The following is a 21130-nucleotide window of genomic DNA, read 5'->3' as shown; positions in this document are numbered from 1 at the left end:
CCACATGGTGCATCTCCATTTAAGGATATCCCAGTGGATCCTAGCTTCCCAGTGGCTTCAAGCCACAGGGAACCTAGCAGATGTTATCACTGTCATCCCAGATCTCGGGGAGTCACTCTTGTGAAGGATATTTTGGTGGTGAAACTGCCATTGAAATTCCTCCACTACACAGATGCTGACAACAGATGCATCCATCCTGGGCTGGAAGGCTCATGTAGATGGACTTCTTACTCGGGGTCAGTGGCCATCTGGAACATTCTAAAGTCTTTCAGAGATTGGTGGTTCCACCAAATTGTTCTCATACAAATTGACAATTAGGTTCCAGAGTACTATGTCAACAAGCAGGGAGGCACAAGCTTGTACCTTTTGTGTCCAGAAGCTATTAGGATGTGGCTGTGAGCATCTAGTCATGGTATGTTGCTTAGGGCCACATACCTGGTGGGCAAGAAAAACAAACTAGCGGACATAGTGAGCAAGGCGATGCAACTGCACAAGTGGTTCTTCAAAATGGGTGTTGCCAGGGAGGTCTTCTGAGAGTGGAGTCCTTCTCAACAACAGAGTCCCTCAGTTCTGCTCCAGACTTGGATTACACGGAAGACTAGCCTTTCTCCTCTATTGGGGGATCTCTTGTACATATTTCCCTCCCAAACCTCTAGTGAGGAACATTTTGCTGAAATTCAAGCAGGATTGAGGGACCGTGATCCTCATTGTGCCTTATTGGCCAAGGTTGATATGGTTCCCTCTACTTCTGGAGTTGGAGTTGCACTCCAAAGCCCCATGGAGACTGGACTGTTTTCCAACCTTCAGAATGAGGGATCTCTTCTCCATCCCAGCTTCCAATCCTAGCCCTCATGGTTTGGATGTTGAGATCTTAGAACTTGTATCCCTTCAACTGCATGAGGGTATCTCGAGGGTCATTCTTGCTTCTAGGAAGGATTCCACTAAAAGGTCATGTAATTTCAAATGGAAGAGGTTTGTTTGCCTTTTGTGGGGACTAAGCACATATTACCAAATCCAAAATGGAGTTGGTAATGAGAGGAATAATTTACCTTTAGCACTCTGGAAAAATAAACCAATCTTACCCTCATTTGTGATCCTATTTCACAGTCCAAAATTATGCTTAGATACTATACTGAAAGTAATAGACACTAGGCTCAGATAAGTACATATATAAGTACATAAGTAATGCCACACTGGGAAAAGACCAAGGGTCCATCGAGCCCAGCATCCTGTCCACGACAGCGGCCAATCCAGGCCAAGGGCACCTGGCAAGCTTCCCAAACGTACAAACATTCTATACATGTTATTCGTGGAATTGTTGATTTTTCCAAGTCCATTTAGCAGTGGCGTAGCCAGACCTGATATTTTGGCTGGGCCCAGAGCTAATATGGGTGGGCACTATATATATATATATATATATATATATATATATATATAGTGCCCACCCATATTACCCAAGGCAATGAGGAGCCCATCCCCACCCAGAAATTCCCTAGCAATAAATTTTAATAGTGACCACCAGCCCCAGGCAGGCAGCAGGCCCCAGCTAGCTCAATTTAAAAAAAAATTACACAGCACATGTCACACAATGTTAAAAATTATGATTTTAAAAAAGTACTTAAATTTTTATTACCGGCTCCTATTGCTGCTGGGCTCGCCTCGAAATAATGTTGAATCATGAAGAAGAACCTTCCAGGGCCAGGCTCGTGCTCCTCACCTCCGCTTCGCAACCCTCCTGTAAAACGTGCACTGCATGGCGTGCACATGATGGTGGAGTCCTGGACTGGCAGCTGAGCGGGTGCCCTTCCCTCTTTCTCTCCTACCCTTCCATCCAGTGTCATCCCTCTTTCTCTCTCCATCCTTCCACCCATTACCCTCTCCCAATCCTTCCATCCGTCTCCCTCTATCTCCCCTTCCTTCTAGACAGTTATCTCTCTACCTTTTTCCATTCAGCATGCCCTCTCTCTCCCCCCCATCCTACCAGTGGCTTTCCTCTTTCTCTTCCTACCCTTCCATCCAGCGTCTTCCCTCTTTCTGCTCCCTCCTTCCAGCATTTTGCCTCTTTCTCCCTCCTTTCATCCAGCATTTCTCCATTTGACCAGCTAAGGTCTCCCCCAGTTTCTCTCCAGCAGCTTCTCTCTCTTTCTCCTGCCATTTTCCATGTCCCCTCCTTCTCTCCCTCATCTTGCTACTCATCTATTTCTCTCTCTGTACCTCTCTTCCATCTAGCATCTTCCCTCTTTCTGCCCCTTCTTCTAGCATTTTTCCTCTTTCACCCTCCTTTTATTCAGCATTTCTCCTCTTTGTCTCTCCCCTGCTCTTTTCCATGTCCCCTCTTTTTCTCCCCATCTCTCTTTGGCTCTCCCCTGCTCTTTTCCATGTCCCCTCTCTCCCCATCTTTCTCTGTACTCTCCAGCGTCATCTTCTTTTTTTTCTCTCCCCTCTGCTCTCTCGGACACCCTTCCCCTACCAACCACGTTTCCTCTCTCACTCTCTGGCCCTCTGAAACAGGAGCAGCAGCAGCGTCATCAACACAAGAAGAAAAACAAGCACGGGGCCGCCCGCAGCAGCCTTCAGTCATGCGCTGTCGGCTCTCCCATCCTCTGCCCCCGCTGACGTCAATTTCTCGTTCTGGGGGCAGAGGACAGGCAGAGCCGACAGCACATGCCTGCAGCGGCACGGCCCTGCGCTTGTTTTTCTTCTTATGCCGGCTGAAGCTGAACTGAAGTGGCAGCTCTATGACTGGCGTCATCGAGCGAGGCAAACTGAGCGGCGCAGCGCTGCTTCAAATTTCAGCGCTCCGGAACGAAGGAGGAGATGTGGGATCAAGGATGGGTGGGCCTGGAGGAAAAGTGGCCGGGCCCAGGCCCACCCGTGGCTACGCCCCTGCCATTTAGTATGGACATGTCCTTTAGGAAACCATCTAACCCCTTTTTAAACTCTGCTAAGCTAACCGCCTTCACCACGTTCTCTGGCAACGAATTCCAGAGTTTAGTTATGAATTGGGTGAAGAAAAAGTTTCTCCGATTTGTTTTAAATTTACTAGACTGTAGCTTCATCGCATGCTCCCTAGTCCTAGTATTTTTGGAAAGCGTGAACAGACACTTCACATCCACCTGTTCAACTCCACTCATTATTTTATATACCTCTATCATGTCTCCCCTCAGCCGTCTCTTCCCCAAGCTGAAAAGCCCTAGCCTCCTTAGTCTTTCTTCATAGGGAAGTTGTCCCATCCCTGCTATAATTTTAATTGCCCTTCGCTGCACCTTTTCCAATTCTATCTTTCTTGAGATGCGGCGACCAGAATTGAACACAATACTCACGGTGCAGTCGCACCATGGAGCGATACAACGACATTATAACATCCCCACACCTGTTTTCCATACCTTTCCTAATAATACCCAACATTCTATTCGCTTTCCTAGCTGCAGCAGCACACTGAGCAGAAGGTTTCAGTGTATTATCGACGATGACACCCAGATCCCTTTCTTGGTCCGTAACTCCTAACGTGGAACCTTGCATGACGTAGCTATAATTTGGGTTCTTTTTTCCCACATGCATCACCTTGCACTTGCTCACATTAAACGTCATCTGCCATTTAGCCACCCAGTCTCCCAGTCTCGTAAGGTCCTTCTGTAATTTTTAACAATCCTGTTGCGAGTTAACGACTTTGAATAACTTTGTGTCATCAGCAAATTTAATTACCTCGCTAGTTACTCCAATCTCTAAATCATTATTATAATGATTGTTATTATAATGATGTTATTATAAAAAGGTAAGCTGTTTATTGCACCATACTGACAGCAGGCAATAATAGATGTAATCAGAGACCATGAATTATGCTAACTCAGAATGATGGTAAAGGATCTTGGCGATAGCACACACTCCCCTAATCCTGAAATATTAGGATACCTAGCACCCCTAGGTACGAATAGGCACTAAGGAGATAACAGTTCAGACCTGACAGATGATATCACTCACGACACTGGATCAGGAGGCAGTACAGGAACTGATGATGAAACAGGACTCAGGAACACAGGCACTAATGATGATGACAACAAACCAAATAAATAAGGATCTCAAAACAAAATTTCCCCCAAAATTTAAATAATAAAAAATCAGGAAAATGTAAATATTTTATATAATCAACATATCATCTTTATTAATAATCAAACAGTATAAACACACTACTAGTTCAACTTCTTATTCTATAAATACACATCAGAATTTTTTATGTTTCAACGGTTTTTATTTACACATCAGAATTTTTTAAAAACATAAAGATACATTCATCCATCATTCATACATTCATTACCCATAAAAATATATAAATCACCAAAGCCAAAGGAACAAAGCCAGAGAACGTTAGTCATCTCATCCGTGGGAAAGGAATTGCAATATAACAGCCCTTATATGGGAGGAGGTTTGTGACCACTGGGGGAGTCAGGGGAGGTCATCCCCGATTCCCTCCAGTGGTCATCTGGTCATTTAGGGCACTTTTTGGGGCCTTATTCGTGGAAAAACAGGGTCCAGGAAAAGTGCCCTAAATTCTTGCTAAAAACGCATATTTTTTTCCCATTATCGGCGAAAGGCGCCCATCTCTGATCGGCCGATAACCACGCCCCAGTTCCGCCTTCGACACGCCCCCATCAACTTTGTCCGCATCTGCGACGGAGTGCAGTTGAAAACGTCCAAATTCGGCTTTCGATTATACCACTTTATTCGTTTTTGTGAGATAAACGTCTATCTCCCGATTTGGGTCACAATATAGGCATTTTTCTCTTTCGATTATAAGCAGGATTGTCATGCAGAATTTGTTTAGGGTCTAGAATCCAATTCTACTGCTCTAGGCCCTTTAAAAATAAAACAAAGCAAAAAACAGTTGTGTTACTTTAACTAGTTGCTTGTTGGCCTTGCCTGTTGCAGGATTCCTGTTGTCCCCTTTTTTTGTTTCAGTCAACCTGGTAGTTAGGGTTTCTCATCCATGGTAATATGCTTCTTCTGCTTGTCCAGGAGAAGTTACCTGTAGTAGCAGCTGCTCTCAGAGGACAGCAGGACATGTAATACTACATATCCTCCTGCCTCCCCTTGGAGTTGTACTCTATCGGCTATTCTGTTCTACTGCCTGGTCCCATGCGACTGAGGCAGGCGGGAAGGTATGCACACGTGCAGTCTGTGCTGCCAAAACTTCTCGAAGTTTTGAATATTGGGCAGTATCCGTGCTAGGGCTCTGTCAGATAACATCACCTATCTGTGGTAATGTGTCCTACTTTTGGGTGCTGATGTTTGGGCAGTGCTGCCATTTTGGTGCCTGTGACTTTTGGGTGCTGCCATATTGGTGCTGAACATTTGGGCACTCAAACAGGCAGCTTGTAGAATTCTTCCCCTGTACTTGCTGGGATCTGAGCTGGGGGCCATCTAAGTCAGCCAAGGCACAGTGTTGCAGGTGGGGCAGTCTTACAAATGTAAGGGAGATCATAGCTGTCCCAGGAGGTGCCTGCAAGAGAAGACAGCATAGGCAGCATCCTCCCTCATAAGCACTGCCTGAGGCAGCTGTGAACTCTCTTCTGCTCCAAGGACCACTGCAGCAACAGAGATCATAGGTACCCCAGGCATTACCTATGAGGGAAGACGCTTGTTTTGTCTTCTCTCACAGGCATCTTGGAGCAGCTGTAATCTCTTTTATGCTCCAAGGACTGCTCCATCTGCAGTACTATGCCTCTGCCAGCCTCAATGGCTCCCGGCTCAGATCCTAGTGAGTACAAGGGAGGGGAGGACGTTTGGGTGCCCAAAAGTCCAGGGCCAATGTGTATAGGCATCCAAAAGGCGGTGCCTATACCCTGGCACCCAAAAGCCCTGTTTCAGTGCTGTTTGTGGAGAATACCTGCTGCAGGTGAGTAACTTCGCTATCTGAACTGGCCACTGTTACAATGGCTAGATGGACCCTTGGTCGGACTCAGTAGGCAAACACTTATGCTTTTATCTTTATAGAAGAAGATCCAGTATATGTAGTTGTACAGGATTGTGCCAGTATTTTACATAGTAATATGGTAAGTGACTGTAAATAAAGATCAGTATGTTCTGTGCAATCTGCCCAGTGAGGTGGCAAAGAGTTGTACCTGCTCCTCTGTACAGGTTACCCCCCTCTTATCCCTTTGTTTAGGGTTGTACTTGTTCATCTATGCAGGTTGTTCCTTCTGTGCCTCTGTTTAGATTTGTACCTGCCGCTGCTTGCAGGTTAGGTTACACCCTTCTAAGTGTGGAAGTCATTTAAGTAATTTGATTTATTTATTATTGGGATTTATTAACCACCTTTATGAAGAGATTCACCCAAGGCTGTGTACAGAGAGTACAGTTTTTAACATAAAACTTAGTTTTGTTAACAGTTTAACAGTAGTAAAATATCTCATTTATTGTATTTATGTGTATATTTGGTCAAACTTGGAAAACAGCAAATTGAAACCTAATTATAGGGCTACCATGAAGCAGTATCAAAAATAGACACATTTAATAGCACTGCAGACCAACTATATAACAAATATGATAAATGTCAGAACAGTATAAACAATTCCATAATAGACAGCATGGAAAAACATTCAAATAACATTTGGTAGATATAATGCATTAGAACATTCAAATAACATAGATATGATGCTAATGCTTTTCTACAATACAGCTTACCATGTTGCCAAGGGGCCAAGTGCAGATACATAGAGGGGGACAAGATGGGTAGTACAGAGTCAGTTGGGATAAATAGATGAGTGGCTAAACTCAAGGCAAGTTCTATGTACAGTTAAGATATGAAGAACTAGTTTGTTACAGTATGTGTAGCAAGCTAGTCCAGGTGCAAAGTGAGTGTATAATTATATTAATGGCTTGAGAGGAGAGCCAGGCTTCTCCGAGGACAAGCAGGCTGCTTGTTCTCACTGATGGGTGACGTCCACGGCAGCCCCTCCAATCGGAAACTTCACTAGCAAAGTCCTTTGCTAGCCCTCGCGCGCCCGCGCGCACCGCGCATGCGCGGCCGTCTTCCCGCCCGAAACCGGCTCGAGCCGGCCAGTCTTCTTTTGTCCGCACTCGGTACGGTCGTGTTTTCGCCGTGTCGAGCCCCGGAAAGTCGACCTCGCGCGTCCAATTTGTTTGAACGTGTTTTTTTCCTTCGGGAAAGCTTTGTCCTAGTCGGGAAGTGCTCCGGAAACCCCCCGCCGGGTTTCGTGTAAATCCTCCCCGTACTTCCAGCTTTTTTGCCCCGGTAAGTTTTCTTTCGTCGTCGGGGTAGGCCTTTTTTCGGCCTCGGTCGAGATTTTTTCTCCCTCTAAATTTGGTGCTTCGAATTTCGCCATTTCGGCTTTTGATTTCGCCGGCGTGATTTTTCCGCCCATGACATCGAAGCCTTCCAGCGGCTTCAAGAAGTGCACCCAGTGCGCCCGGGTTATCTCGCTCACTGATCGACACTCGTCGTGTCTTCAGTGTCTGGGGGCCGAGCACCGCCCTCAGAACTGCAGTCTGTGTTCCCTGCTTCAAAGGCGGACTCAGGTAGCGAGACTAGCCCAGTGGAACGTGTTGTTCTCGGGCTCTTCGTCGGCATCGGCACCGGGATCTTCGAGTGCATCGACGTCGTCAGCGTCCAGACCATCTTCCTCGGCCGCCCCTGCATCGAGTGCATCGAGGCATCGGGCCTCTGCATCGGCGCCGAGACATCGGATAGCTGCATCGACGTCGGTGGTACCAGGACCTCGTCTGCTGATGTCGTCGGACGGTGGTGCATCGGGTGGAGTGCAGGTGAGGGCTGTCCATTCCCCTGCTGGTGGCGGTGAGCCCTCGGGTGGGTCTCCGCCTACCCTGAGGGCTCCTGCGGTACAGCCCCCCCGAGATCGACCTTCTTCAGTCTCGGCCCCGAGGAAGCGACGGGTGGATTCGACGTCCTCCTCGTCGGTGCCGGGGAGCTCCGGTGACATGCTTCGGAAGAAATCGAAGAAGCATCGACACCGGTCTCCTCCCCGTGTCGGCACCGAGAGCTCTGGGTCGCCGAGGGATTCGGCACCCAGCAGGCATCGGCACCGAGAGGACCGCTCACCCTCTGTTCAGGAGGTGTCGATGCGCTCCGCTCTGGACAGCCCGGAACAGCCTCCACGCCCGGAACAGGTACTGACGTCGACGCCTGCATCGACCTCTCAGCCTTTCTCTGCAGCCGCTCTAAACGAGAGCCTCCGGGCCGTTCTCCCAGAGATTCTGGGAGAGCTGTTGCGCCCTACCCCTCCGGTACCGGCGGTGCTTGCGCCACCGGTACCGTCGAGCGTGGCGCCGGCTGGCCCATCGCCCAGGTTGAGGTCCCCGACGTCGGTACCGCGTGCGGTGCCGACCGCGGCCACCTCCCAGGAAGGCTCCCCGACTACGTCGGCGGAGGGAGCTTCGCCGATGCGGGCGAGGGAGTCTACCTCTCGACGCCCCCATCGTGGACAGGGTTCCACGGAGTCGAGCAGGGCGAGGTTGCAGACACAGGTCCGTGAACTTGTGTCTGACACCGAGGGTGAGGCCTCGTGGGAGGAAGAGGAAGATCCCAGATATTTCTCTGACGAGGAGTCTGGGGGTCTTCCGTCTGATCCCACTCCCTCTCCTGAGAGACAGCTTTCTCCTCCCGAGAGTCTGTCTTTTGCCTCCTTTGTCCGGGAGATGTCTACGGCCATCCCCTTCCCGGTGGTTGTGGAGGACGAGCCCAGGGCTGAAATGTTTGAGCTCCTGGACTATCCTTCTCCACCTAAGGAAGCGTCCACTGTTCCCTTGCACCATGTCCTGAAGAAGACATTGCTTGCGAACTGGACCAAACCATTAACTAATCCCCACATTCCCAAGAAGATCGAGTCCCAGTACCGGATCCATGGGGACCCAGAGCTGATGCGCACTCAGTTGCCTCATGACTCTGGAGTTGTGGATTTGGCCCTAAAGAAGGCTAAGAGTTCTAGGGAACATGCTTCGGCGCCCCCGGGCAAGGACGCTAGAACCTTAGACTCCTTTGGGAGGAAGGCCTACCATTCCTCTATGCTCGTGTCCAAGATCCAGTCTTACCAGCTCTACACGAGCATACACATGCGGAATAATGTGCGGCAGTTGGCGGGCTTGGTTGATGCTCTTCCCCCTGAGCAAGCCAAGCCTTTTCAGGAGGTGGTCAGGCAGCTGAAGGCGTGCAGAAAATTCCTGGCCAGAGGAGTTTATGACACTTTTGATGTTGCGTCCAGGGCCGCTGCTCAAGGTGTGGTGATGCGCAGGCTCTCATGGCTGCGTGCCGCCGACCTGGAGAATAGAGTCCAGCAGCGGATTACGGACTTGCCTTGCCGTGCGGATAACATTTTTGGCGAAAAAGTCGAGCAGGTGGTAGAGTCTCTCCACCAGCGGGACACCGCATTCGACAAGTTCGCCCGCCGGCAGCCTTCAGCTTCTACCTCTACAGGTAGACGATTTTTCGGGGGAAGGAAGACTGTTCCCTATACTTCTGGCAAGCGTAGGTACAATCCTCCTTCCCGACAGCCTGCGGCCCAGGCTAAGCCCCAGCGCGCTCGCTCTCGTCAGCAGCGTGCGAATCAGCAAGGCCCCGCGGCTCCCCAGCAAAAGCAAGGGGCGAGCTTTTGACTGGCTCCAGCAGAGCATAGCCGACATCCAAGTGTCAGTGCCGGGCGACCTGCCTGTCGGAGGGAGGTTGAAAGCTTTTCACCAAAGGTGGCCTCTTATAACCTCCGATCAGTGGGTTCTCCAAATAGTCCGGCAAGGATACACCCTCAATTTGGCCTCTCAACCTCCAAATTGTCCACCGGGAGCTCAGTCCTACAGCTTCCAGCACAAGCAGGTACTTGCAGAGGAACTCTCCGCCCTTCTCAGCGCCAATGCGGTCGAGCCCGTGCCATCCGGGCAAGAAGGGCTGGGGTTCTATTCCAGGTACTTCCTTGTGGAAAAGAAAACAGGGGGGATGCGTCCCATCCTAGACCTAAGGGCCCTGAACAAATATCTCGTAAAAGAAAAGTTCAGGATGCTTTCCCTGGGCACCCTTCTCCCCATGATTCAGCAAAACGATTGGCTATGCTCTCTGGACTTGAAGGATGCCTACACACACATCCCGATACTGCCAGCTCACAGACAGTATCTGCGATTTCAGCTGGGCGCACGCCACTTCCAGTACTGTGTGCTACCCTTTGGGCTCGCCTCTGCGCCCAGGGTGTTCACAAAGTGCCTAGCTGTGGTAGCAGCGGCGCTTCGCAGGCTGGGGGTGCACGTGTTCCCATATCTCGACGATTGGCTGGTGAAGAACACATCCGAGGCAGGAGCCCTGCAGTCCATGCAGATGACTATTCGCCTCCTGGAGCTACTGGGGTTTGTGATAAATTACCCAAAGTCCCATCTTCTCCCAGTGCAGAAACTCGAATTCATCGGAGCCCTGCTGGATTCTCGGACGGCTCGCGCCTATCTCCCAGAGGCGAGGGCCAACAACTTGTTGTCCCTCGTCTCGCGGGTGCGAGCGTCCCAGCAGATCACAGCTCGGCAGATGTTGAGATTGCTGGGCCACATGGCCTCCACAGTTCATGTGACTCCCATGGCCCGCCTTCACATGAGATCTGCTCAATGGACCCTAGCCTCCCAGTGGTATCAGGCCGCCGGGGGTCTAGAGGACGTGATCCACCTGTCCACGAGTTTTCTCGAATCCCTGTATTGGTGGACGATTTGCTCCAATTTGACTCTGGGACGTCCCTTCCAAATTCCTCAGCCTCAAAAAGTGCTGACCACGGATGCGTCTCTCCTGGGATGGGGAGCTCATGTCGATGGGCTTCACACCCAAGGACGGTGGTCCCTCCAAGAAAGCGATCTACAGATCAATCTTCTGGAGTTGCGAGCGATCTGGAACGCTCTGAAGGCTTTCAGAGATCGGCTGTCCCACCAAATTATCCAAATTCAGACAGACAATCAGGTTGCCATGTACTATGTCAACAAGCAGGGGGGCACCGGATCTCGCCCCCTGTGTCAGGAAGCCGTCAGCATGTGGCTCTGGGCTCGCCGTCAAGGCATGGTGCTCCAAGCCACATATCTGGCAGGCGTAAACAACAGTCTGGCCGACAGGTTGAGCAGGATTATGCAACCTCACGAGTGGTCGCTCAATTCCCGTGTGGTGCGACAGATCTTCCGGGCGTGGGGCACCCCCCTGGTAGATCTCTTCGCATCTCAAGTGAACCACAAGGTCCCTCAGTTCTGTTCCAGGCTTCAGGCCCACGGCAGACTGGCGTCGGATGCCTTCCTCCTGGATTGGGGGGAAGGTCTGCTGTATGCTTATCCTCCCATTCCTCTGGTGGGGAAGACTTTGTTGAAACTCAAGCAAGACCGAGGCACCATGATTCTGATTGCTCCCTTTTGGCCGCGTCAGATCTGGTTCCCTCTTCTTCTGGAGTTATCCTCCGAAGAACCGTGGAGATTGGAGTGTTTTCCGACCCTCATCACGCAGGACGAAGGGGCTCTGCTGCATCCCAACCTCCAGTCCCTGGCTCTCACGGCCTGGATGTTGAGGGCGTAGACTTTGCCTCTTTGGGTCTGCCAGAGGGTGTCTCCCGCATCTTGCTTGCTTCCAGGAAAGACTCCACTAAGAGAAGTTACTTCTTTCATTGGAGGAGGTTTGCCGTCTGGTGTGACAGCAAGGCCCTAGATCCTCGCTCTTGTCCTACACAGACCCTGCTTGAATACCTTCTCCACTTGTCGGAGTCTGGTCTGAAGACCAACTCCGTAAGGGTTCACCTTAGTGCAATCAGTGCATACCATTACCAAGTGGAAGGTAAGCCGATCTCAGGACAGCCTTTAGTTGTTCGCTTCATGAGAGGTTTGCTTTTGTCAAAGCCCCCTGTCAAGCCTCCTACAGTGTCATGGGATCTCAATGTCGTTCTCACCCAGCTGATGAAACCTCCTTTCGAGCCACTGAATTCCTGCCATCCGAAGTACTTGACCTGGAAGGTCATTTTCTTGGTGGCAGTTACCTCGGCTCGTAGAGTCAGTGAGCTTCAGGCCCTGGTAGCCCAGGCCCCTTACACCAAATTTCATCACAACAGAGTAGTCCTCCGCACTCACCCTAAGTTTCTGCCAAAGGTTGTGTCGGAGTTCCATCTGAACCAGTCAATTGTCTTGCCAACATTCTTTCCCCGTCCTCATTCCTGCCCTGCTGAACGTCAGCTGCACACATTGGACTGCAAGAGAGCATTGGCCTTCTATCTGGAGCGGACACAGCCCCACAGACAGTCCGCCCAATTGTTTGTTTCTTTTGATCCCAACAAGAGGGGAGTGGCTGTAGGGAAACGCACCATATCCAATTGGCTAGCAGATTGCATTTCCTTCACTTACGCCCAGGCTGGGCTGGCTCTTGAGGGTCATGTCACGGCTCATAATGTTAGAGCCATGGCAGCGTCGGTAGCCCACTTGAAGTCAGCCACCATGGAGGAAATTTGCAAAGCTGCGACGTGGTCATCTGTCCACACATTCACATCTCATTACTGTCTGCAGCAGGATACCCGACGTGACAGTCGGTTCGGGCAGTCAGTTCTTCAGAACCTGTTTGGGCTTTAGGATCCAACTCCACCCCCCGAGGGCCCTGTTTGTTCTGTTCCAGGCTACACTCTCAGTTAGTTGGTAAATTTTTTAGGTCAATCTCAGTTATGTCCTCGCCGTTGCGAGGCCCAATTGACCAATGTTGTTGTTTTGAGTGAGCCTGGGGGCTAGGGATACCCCATCAGTGAGAACAAGCAGCCTGCTTGTCCTCGGAGAAAGCGAATGCTACATACCTGTAGAAGGTATTCTCCGAGGACAGCAGGCTGATTGTTCTCACAAACCCGCCCGCCTCCCCTTTGGAGTTGTGTCTTCCCTTGAAGTGTATTGTCTTGCTACATACTGGACTGGCCGGCTCGAGCCGGTTTCGGGCGGGAAGACGGCCGCGCATGCGCGGTGCGCGCGGGCGCGCGAGGGCTAGCAAAGGACTTTGCTAGTGAAGTTTCCGATTGGAGGGGCTGCCGTGGACGTCACCCATCAGTGAGAACAATCAGCCTGCTGTCCTCGGAGAATACCTTCTACAGGTATGTAGCATTCGCTTTTCACCTGCTTCCTGAAGTAAAGGTAGTCTCGAGTTAGATGTAGCCCCTCTGGGAGTAAGTGCCAGAGTGTGGGAGCAACTCCTGAGAAGGCTCGCTGGTGTGTATCACATATTACAGTTTCTTTTGATGAGGGTACAGATGATGCAAAGTTTTGCTTTGATTCTTTTCTCTTGCTATATTGGAATCCTGTATGTTTACGCCACGCTTTGCCAAATCCAAGCTCGTGCCAAGTTACATATAAGTAGAATAAGTGTTTCCCTGCCCAGGAAGGCTTGCTGTCTGAGTTTTGTACCTGAGACAGTGGGAGTCCAAGGTCACAAGCCATGTCAGTAGCAGAATTTGAACCCTGGCTTGCTTAGGTCCTGGCCTGCTGACCTAACCTTGACTTAGTTTCTCTGCTCCAGTGGGTTTTGAGGGATACATCTTTAAATCCACTATTGATGGATAATATTTTAAGAATTTCTCTTGAAATGTTTTATCACCATTAGATATTTCCCCTTCCAGCTGTTTTTTTAATACTTCTAAGTGTCTTAGAGGGGCATTTTCAAAAGGGATGTCCAAGTTTTGATTTGGATGTCCTCGCAAAACGTCCCGATCCAGGGGCAGGGAAACCCGTATTTTTGAAATAAGATGGACGTCCATCTTTTGTTTCAAAAATACCGTCAGGGACGTCCAAATCCTTAAATTTGGTCTTCCCTAGACATGGACGTTTCTGATTTTCAGCGATAATTGAAACCAAGGACGTCCATGTCAGAAAAGACCAAATGCAAGCCATGTGGTCATGGGAGGAGCCAGCATTTGTAGTGCACTGGTCCCCCTGACATGCCAGGACACCAACCGGGCACCTTAGGGGGCACTGCAGTGGAGTTCATAAATTGCTTCCAGGTACATAGCTTCCTTACCTTGTTTGCTGAGCCCCACAAACCCACTACCCACAACTGTACACTACTACCATAGCCCTTACGGGTGAAGGGGGGCACCTAGATGTGGGTACAGTGGGTTTCTGGTGGGTTTTGGAGGGCTCGCTGTTTCCTCCACAAACGTAACAGGTAAGGGGGGGGGGGGCTGGGTCCGCCTGTCTGAAGTGCACTGCACCCACTAAAACTGCTCCAGGGACCTGCATACTGCTGTCACAAACCTGAGTATGACACCTGAGGCTGGCACAAATATTTTGAAAGATGTTTTGTGAGGGTGGGAGGGGGTTAGTGACCACTAGGGGAGTAAGGGAAGGTCATCCCTGATTCTCTCCGGTGGTCATCTGGTTAGTTTGAGCACCTTTTTGTGCCTTAGTCGTAAGAAAAACATGTCCAGGTGAAACGTCCAGGTCCAGGTGAAAAGTGCTCATCAGGAATGTCCTTTTTTTCAATTATGGGTCAAGGACGTCCAAGTGTTAAGCATGCCCAAGTCCCGCCTTTGCTACGCCTCTGACACGCCCCCGTGAACTTTGGCCGTCCCTGCGACAGAGTGCAGTTGGGGACGTTCAAAATCGACTTCCGATTATACCGATTTGGACAACCCTGGGAGAAGGATGGCCATCTTCCGATTTGTGTCGAAAGATGGAGGCCCTTCTCTTTCGAAAATGAGCCCATTAGTATTAGAATAATTCTGAACTCTCACAAACCACCCAGTTTACTTGCTTTCCTCTTTCTTTGTAGCAGAGTGAGACTCATGTTTTCTTACACTTTTCTCTTCTGATGTTTGCAGATCATATCACCAGAGACAAGTTAGAGCGGATTCTTGCTGTCATCCAGGGATCCAATCGCAGGGCACTTATTATGTATGTATTTCCTGTCGGGTCATGGAATATAATGCACTGCTCAGAAATATCCACTCCTAGGGCACCCTATGCTTTTCCATCACACATCTTGGGGAGGCCCACCATGGGCGTCACCAAGATGTGTGATGCTGCACGTGTCATTCACTGGACTGACACGTGCAGCTGCTGACCTGTACATGTTGTTTGCCAGATAAAATAACTTGAAGTGTAATTTTTTTTTGGCAAACTTGATGCCTTCTTTTCATCCTAGAGGTGACTTAACATTTAATGACATTTGGGTGCTCATTTTCAAAGCACTTAAACTTACAAAGTTACATAGAGGAGCCCCTTAATGTGCTTTGTTTGTTATATTTCAGCTGTGGACTGGAACCCAAAACCCAGCTGCAGTAAGGAAGTTAAAGAACTGAACCAGTCAAATATTTGTTTTGATTTAAACAGTTCTGGTCCTTTTGTTGTTTCTGGCCTGCCTTGTACCAAGTTAACCATTGTTTCTATCTCCCTCTCTCCTGCAGGCATTCAAAAATTGACTTGAAGAGCCAGGAGGCATATGAGCTAGCTGTAGAGGGTCTGATTCGCCCTATGGAAAAATCTCCTCCCATAATCACGAGGATCCGTTGCCTTCAGTTCGCTCCTCCAGAGTTCACATTAGGTATAACTCTGGCTTTTTTAGCTTACCTTTGTAGAAGTGGCATTTGATGCCCACTAGGCAGAGTTACTCGCTCCCAGATAATATCTTCAGGCTTTGGCTTAACAGTAACAGTATTTGGCATATAATGATATCTTGGTTTGTGTATAATGCTTGGTGGCTCCTGCTATGTTGTGACAGATCTTTCTGATCTGCATTTTTTTTCCTATACCATCCTTCTCAATCTTTGTTAAGCATGCTTAAATATTGGCAACATTTTGGTTGCTTTTGGGTGGATTCAGGTGTCCATCTCAGCCTCCAGTATGGGTGGAAATATCCTCTGTGAATTAGAATTGCACTGGATTCAACATTAACCTAATCAGGGTAGTAGGTAATTATTGAAGACTTAAGTACAAGTCTATAACAGGGCACATTTACATATGCAATACTGGCACACACCACGTGTGCACGCGCATGTAAATGTTGATATTTTGCCTAAGCATTGTTCTGTAATGGTTGTCTTAACTTACATAGAGGCTTATTTTCAAAGCACTTAGACTTACAAAGTTCCATTGGTCACTAAGTGCTTTGGAAATTAGCCCCATCATGTGTAAATGCAAGGAAGGTTCATATAGGGGTGGAGCATGGGTGGGGCTCCTATGTATACACATGACCTTCCACCAACATTTAGGTACCTGCGCTTTCGCCAGCTCTATTAGTTACACCGGGTTACGCTAGTATTCTAAAATGGAAAGTAGACTAGAGATGTGCATAGGGATGGGGACAACGGGAACAGCTGTTGATCAAAAAAAAAAAAAGTCATTGCTACAGCAGGGACGGGAGGGGATGGATTGAAAGTGAGCGGGGACGGGAGTGCACACCTCAACTCAAACATAATAGCTGAGCTGAAAAAAAATAGAGGAGCTCACCTTGAGCAGCAGGAAGAACCGGAGCTACTCAGATCAGCAGCCTTGGCACTGGCTCTGGAGTCAGTCCACAGTGCGCGCACACAGATGTGCCAGGAGCATGTGCATTGATCTTACCCCTCATTAATTATACAATTGTATATGTTGTGAGTGGTTGCCAGTCTCTTGAAGGCCCTCCCCATCTCTGAGCACCGGTTTGGGGTGTGTGTGGGAGGGTGGGAGCTCACCAATCACAGCAGGAAATGCACTCGGTACAAATGCACAGTTCAGCTGGGAGGCAAGCCTGTTAGTATCTGCCCACTGGCAAAACTGATTGGCTGCAATGGCTGATAAGCATCCCATGGTTCCATGCACAGCAGCTTAAGCGCTCGGACAACTGGGAAATTGTGTCCTGTTACCACTCAAGCTGTGGGGCATAGTCCTCCGGACTATAACTCCCAGCAGCCCATGCATCATTTCCCATATTTAAACACAGCCTTTTCTTCCTAATCTGGGACCTCAGGACTGGAGCCGGTAGAAGAAGGGGGCCAAGCTTTTTCCAATCCTTGTAGGTAGCATGTGTGAGCCAGCTGGATTTTTCCTAGCAAAGTGTGAGGGTTCTCTTTTTGTGTTATATTTGTCTTGAGTATCTACCGCAATATCTGTGTAAAGTAAACCTAGGATTTATGGTTTTATAATTTGTATCCCAGTATGTTTGGCACAGTAGGTGGGGAGGAGGAGTTATGTGAAGGTTCCATAGAGAAGTGTGAGGGTTCTCTTTTTTGTATTATATTTGTCTAGGGTATCTACCGCAACATCTTTGTAAAGTAAACCTAGGATTTATGGTTTTGTAATTTGTATCCCAGTATGTTTGGCACAGTAGGTGGGGAGGAGGAGTTATGTGAAGGTTCCATAGAGAAGTGTGAGGGTTCTCTTTTTTGTATTATATTTGTCTAGGGTATCTACCGCAACATCTTTGTAAAGTAAACCTAGGATTTATGGATTTGTAATTTGTATCCCAGTATGTTTGGCACAAAAGTGTGTGTAGGTGGGGGGAATTTAGGAGTTATGTAAAGGTTATGGATATGGAACCTTTACACAACTCATCCCACCCCCTCCCCCCCCCCCCCCCCCCACCACCACTACCACCACTTCTCTATGGATTCTTGGATGAATGAAAGAATATATGTGACTTTAATTGTGCCGTGTGTTTTATTTTATGCTGGATTAACTTCTTAATAAGCGTACTGTATTTCAAAATCTGTGGCTTTTTCTTGTTGGATCTTCCTACTTTAAAGTTGATAGAGACTTAATTTGGCAACATTGTACCTGGTGCCTAGTCATCCTGTCTTGCTTACTTCCTGACTTGGAAATTTGAAAAGCAGCGCAAGGCTGAAGTTAAACTCTCTTTAATTTTTATATTATCAAATTTGTATTTGTGATTGTTTTGATAAATTCTTTTTTTCCAGTTCTTTTTATTAAAGTTTTAAATTCAAATAATCATCACACAGCATACAATTATGGCAACAACTAAATATCAACAAATGACCTCAAGAACCCCCCACCTCCTCCCCTCCACCCTTCCCCGTTAGCGGTTCTTGTAATCCAGTGATGACCATCAGTCATGAGTCCATAAGTATTTCAGTCACATCGGTGGAACTACCAGCCTGGGGGCGTCTAGTTCAGTTCCGGCTTGGGATCTCCATGTGATTATATTTGTCCCATTGTTTATAGAATTGTGTAATGTGTCCAGCTCGAATAGCAGTCATTTTTGACATTTTATATAAATAGTCCATTTTAGGATTCAACAATTTTTATTGATGACTATACATAGCATATACATATCACATCTTGTATGCATGAAATCTCAGTGTACACCAAAATTCTGTGCTTTCTATTTACATGTCATCATCTATTTTTAATATTGCTCTCTCCCCCTCCCCTTCCCTCCCTTAAGCTCTGAAACCCTCATATTTGCCAATATCCGTTTAACTTGAACTAAATTGAATATACAGACTTTTATTCAACCTTTCCACCAGACATTTACATTTACTCTTAAACTATTCTCCATATTCGTATTAGTAGCAATTATTGTCACCAATTGAAATTATTAGTCTCCTACAAGTGTCCACAGTTCTCAGGTGAGTCCGGAGACCAACTCAATAACATGTAAAGATTAAATTGTCTGGTAATGTGTTTCTCAAGTCCATATCTACACATTCAACCCATTCATCGATTGTAAACCCTCCCCCCCACCACCCTCCCATCCTCCCATTCCCAGCCTCCCCCCTATTGTATTGGTAGCTCTCTCATAAGGAGTATTTCATCTTCTAAAAGATTGGTGAATTCTCCCTTAATAGTATCATTCTGTTACCTACCAATTGGGCCCCCCATCTGATTAAGAACAGCACTACGAGCCCGTGGGGCAAGGTTATTTATGTAACATTTCCAAATTAAATAAAATTCTCTTTGTTTCTTAAATTTTAAATGCACCTCCCGTAATTCCATTAATAATAATGCATGCAGTCTATTTCGCCACTGCCAGTAAGAAGGCGCTTCTTGTTGAACCCAATTAGCTAAGATGCATTTTTTACCTATAAGCTATGCCCTATATAACAGCAAATTATGATGAACAGCACCAGCCCCTCTCAATGGCCCCAATCCCAACAATGTGCTCTCCGGCTTCAATGGCACCTGTTTATTCAAAATACGTCCCATGTAACTATTCAGTTTTATCCAAAAATTCTGTATCTCTGGGCAATCCCAAAAAGCATGGAAATATGAACTCACTGTTCCCCCACATTTACTACAACTCTGTGAATCCACCCCCCCCCCCCATTTTATATAGTCTCGACTTAGAGGTGTATGCTCGATACAGTACTCTACCCTGGCATTCCCGAAGATCTGCACTAGTTATTTTCTGTGGAATTTGTCGCATATTATTAACTATCATTTGCGTTGTTACTGCTGTCTTCAAATCTGCTGACCATTTGTACGATAGATGCTGGAGTTCTCTGTGTTTGTTATGTTGCATCAACCTTTTGTGAAGTAAAGATATCGATACTGCTTCCTCATTAGGCGTTTCAAAAAGCCGATCCATCACGTCAATTACGTCTACCGCTAGCGACCCACGAGGAAGACTCGCAACATAGTGGGAAATCTGCTGATATGCGAATTTATCCATCCACATTAATTCTCCTAACCCTAAATTGTCCAACTTCCGAATAGTTCCATCTGGATCTACTATATCATGAAGCAGGACAATCCCTTTTTGACACCATCTTTTAAAACAGGAATTTTCTATACCTGGCAGAAAATCTCCATTCCCCATAATAGGCAATAGCCTACCATAATGTTCATCAAAGTGCCATTCCCGACCCAATTCTTTCCATACCATTTGGAGAGGTCGGATCACTATATTATTCCTTACGTGTATTGGCAAGGTTCTGTGGTGCGCCTGTAATACATATTTCGGCTTCAAAGGGCGTACCCAATCCTCTTCCACCCCCCTCGGGGTATAATGCGAAGTATCCCTCATCCAGTCTCCTATATGTCTCAACAAACACGCTCTATTGTATCGATACAGATCTAAGACTCCAAAGCGCCCCCTGTACCAGGGGTCCATCAGGTTCTGCCACTTTACTTGTGGCCGCTTCTTGTTCCAAAAAAACTTGGAAAGCATGCCCATCATATTCTTCCAGTCCCTTTTAGTAAAATAGAGCGGCAGAACCTGGAAGTAATATAGCCACTTTGGAAAAAGTATCATATTATACAGGGAGATCCTCCCCGATAGGGAAATTGGCAGATCGGCCCACCTTTCCAACAGTCTCCTTGTATATTCAAATAAGTGTGTCCTATTTAACCTATATAATTGCGCCGGATCTCCCGGTAATTGTATGCCCAAGTATGTGAACGAATGATCCGTTCTTCTGAATGGACAATTCAAGTTACCCCATTCCGTCTCCGGCATATATAGTGTTTGTACCTCTGACTTGTCTAGATTAAGACAAAATCCTGAAAAATCGCCAAACTCTCTAAATAGTTCCAAAATATTTGCTAATGACTCCTTTGGGGTCTGAAGGATTACCAGAAGATCATCCGCAAAAGCGGAGATTTTGAATTGTTCAGTTCCCAAAGGCACTCCCTTAACGTCAGTTGTATGTATAATGTCTCTGATCAAGGGATCCAACACCAGTACAAATAAAAGAGGCGAAAGCGGACACCCTTGTCTAGTGCCTCTAGCAATGTCAAATTGTTTGGAAGCCACCCCGTTTACTAGCACTTCCGCCACTGGATGATTATAGATCGTTTTTATAGCCTCCATAAAAAAATCCCCGAATTCCATAGGCTTCCCGCGCCGCAAACATAAAATCCCAGCGCACTCTGTCAAAAGCTTTGTGTGCATCAAAACTAACAAGAAGCGAGGGAGTCTTCGTCTGTTTAATTTGTTCCAACGCTAGTAGTATCTTTCTCATATTCTTTGCCACTGAACGTCCCCTAACGAACCCCACCTGTGGGTCTGAGACTAGGGTTACCATTCGTCCGGATTTCCCCGGACATGTCCTCTTTTTGAGGGCATGTCCGGGGCGTCCGGTGGATTTTGCCTGCACCCACGTTTGTCCGGATTTCTGGACAAACGTCGGCGCGGGTGCGGGCAGGCGCGTGCGTGTGGGCAAGCGATCGGCGCCGTGGTAACCCTACTCCCGTCCCCTCC

General features: G+C 47.8%; 1 protein-coding gene across 1 annotated transcript in view; it reads left to right on the top strand.

The window, feature by feature from the left end:
• Positions 1-21130, top strand: part of TRUB2 (TruB pseudouridine synthase family member 2) — a gene marked incomplete in the record, with an annotated part of 118964 nt that overhangs the window by 75307 nt on the left and 22527 nt on the right. Inside the window, 2 exon segments of the mRNA XM_030206972.1 lie at positions 14814-14886; positions 15399-15535. Coding sequence (XP_030062832.1) covers positions 14814-14886; positions 15399-15535 — 210 coding nt within the window.

Source organism: Microcaecilia unicolor, chromosome 6 (assembly GCF_901765095.1).
Source record: "Microcaecilia unicolor chromosome 6, aMicUni1.1, whole genome shotgun sequence".
Classification (NCBI taxonomy): domain Eukaryota; kingdom Metazoa; phylum Chordata; class Amphibia; order Gymnophiona; family Siphonopidae; genus Microcaecilia; species Microcaecilia unicolor.
Note: the sequence above shows the minus strand (reverse complement) of the source record. Positions and strands in the feature narration are given on the sequence as shown.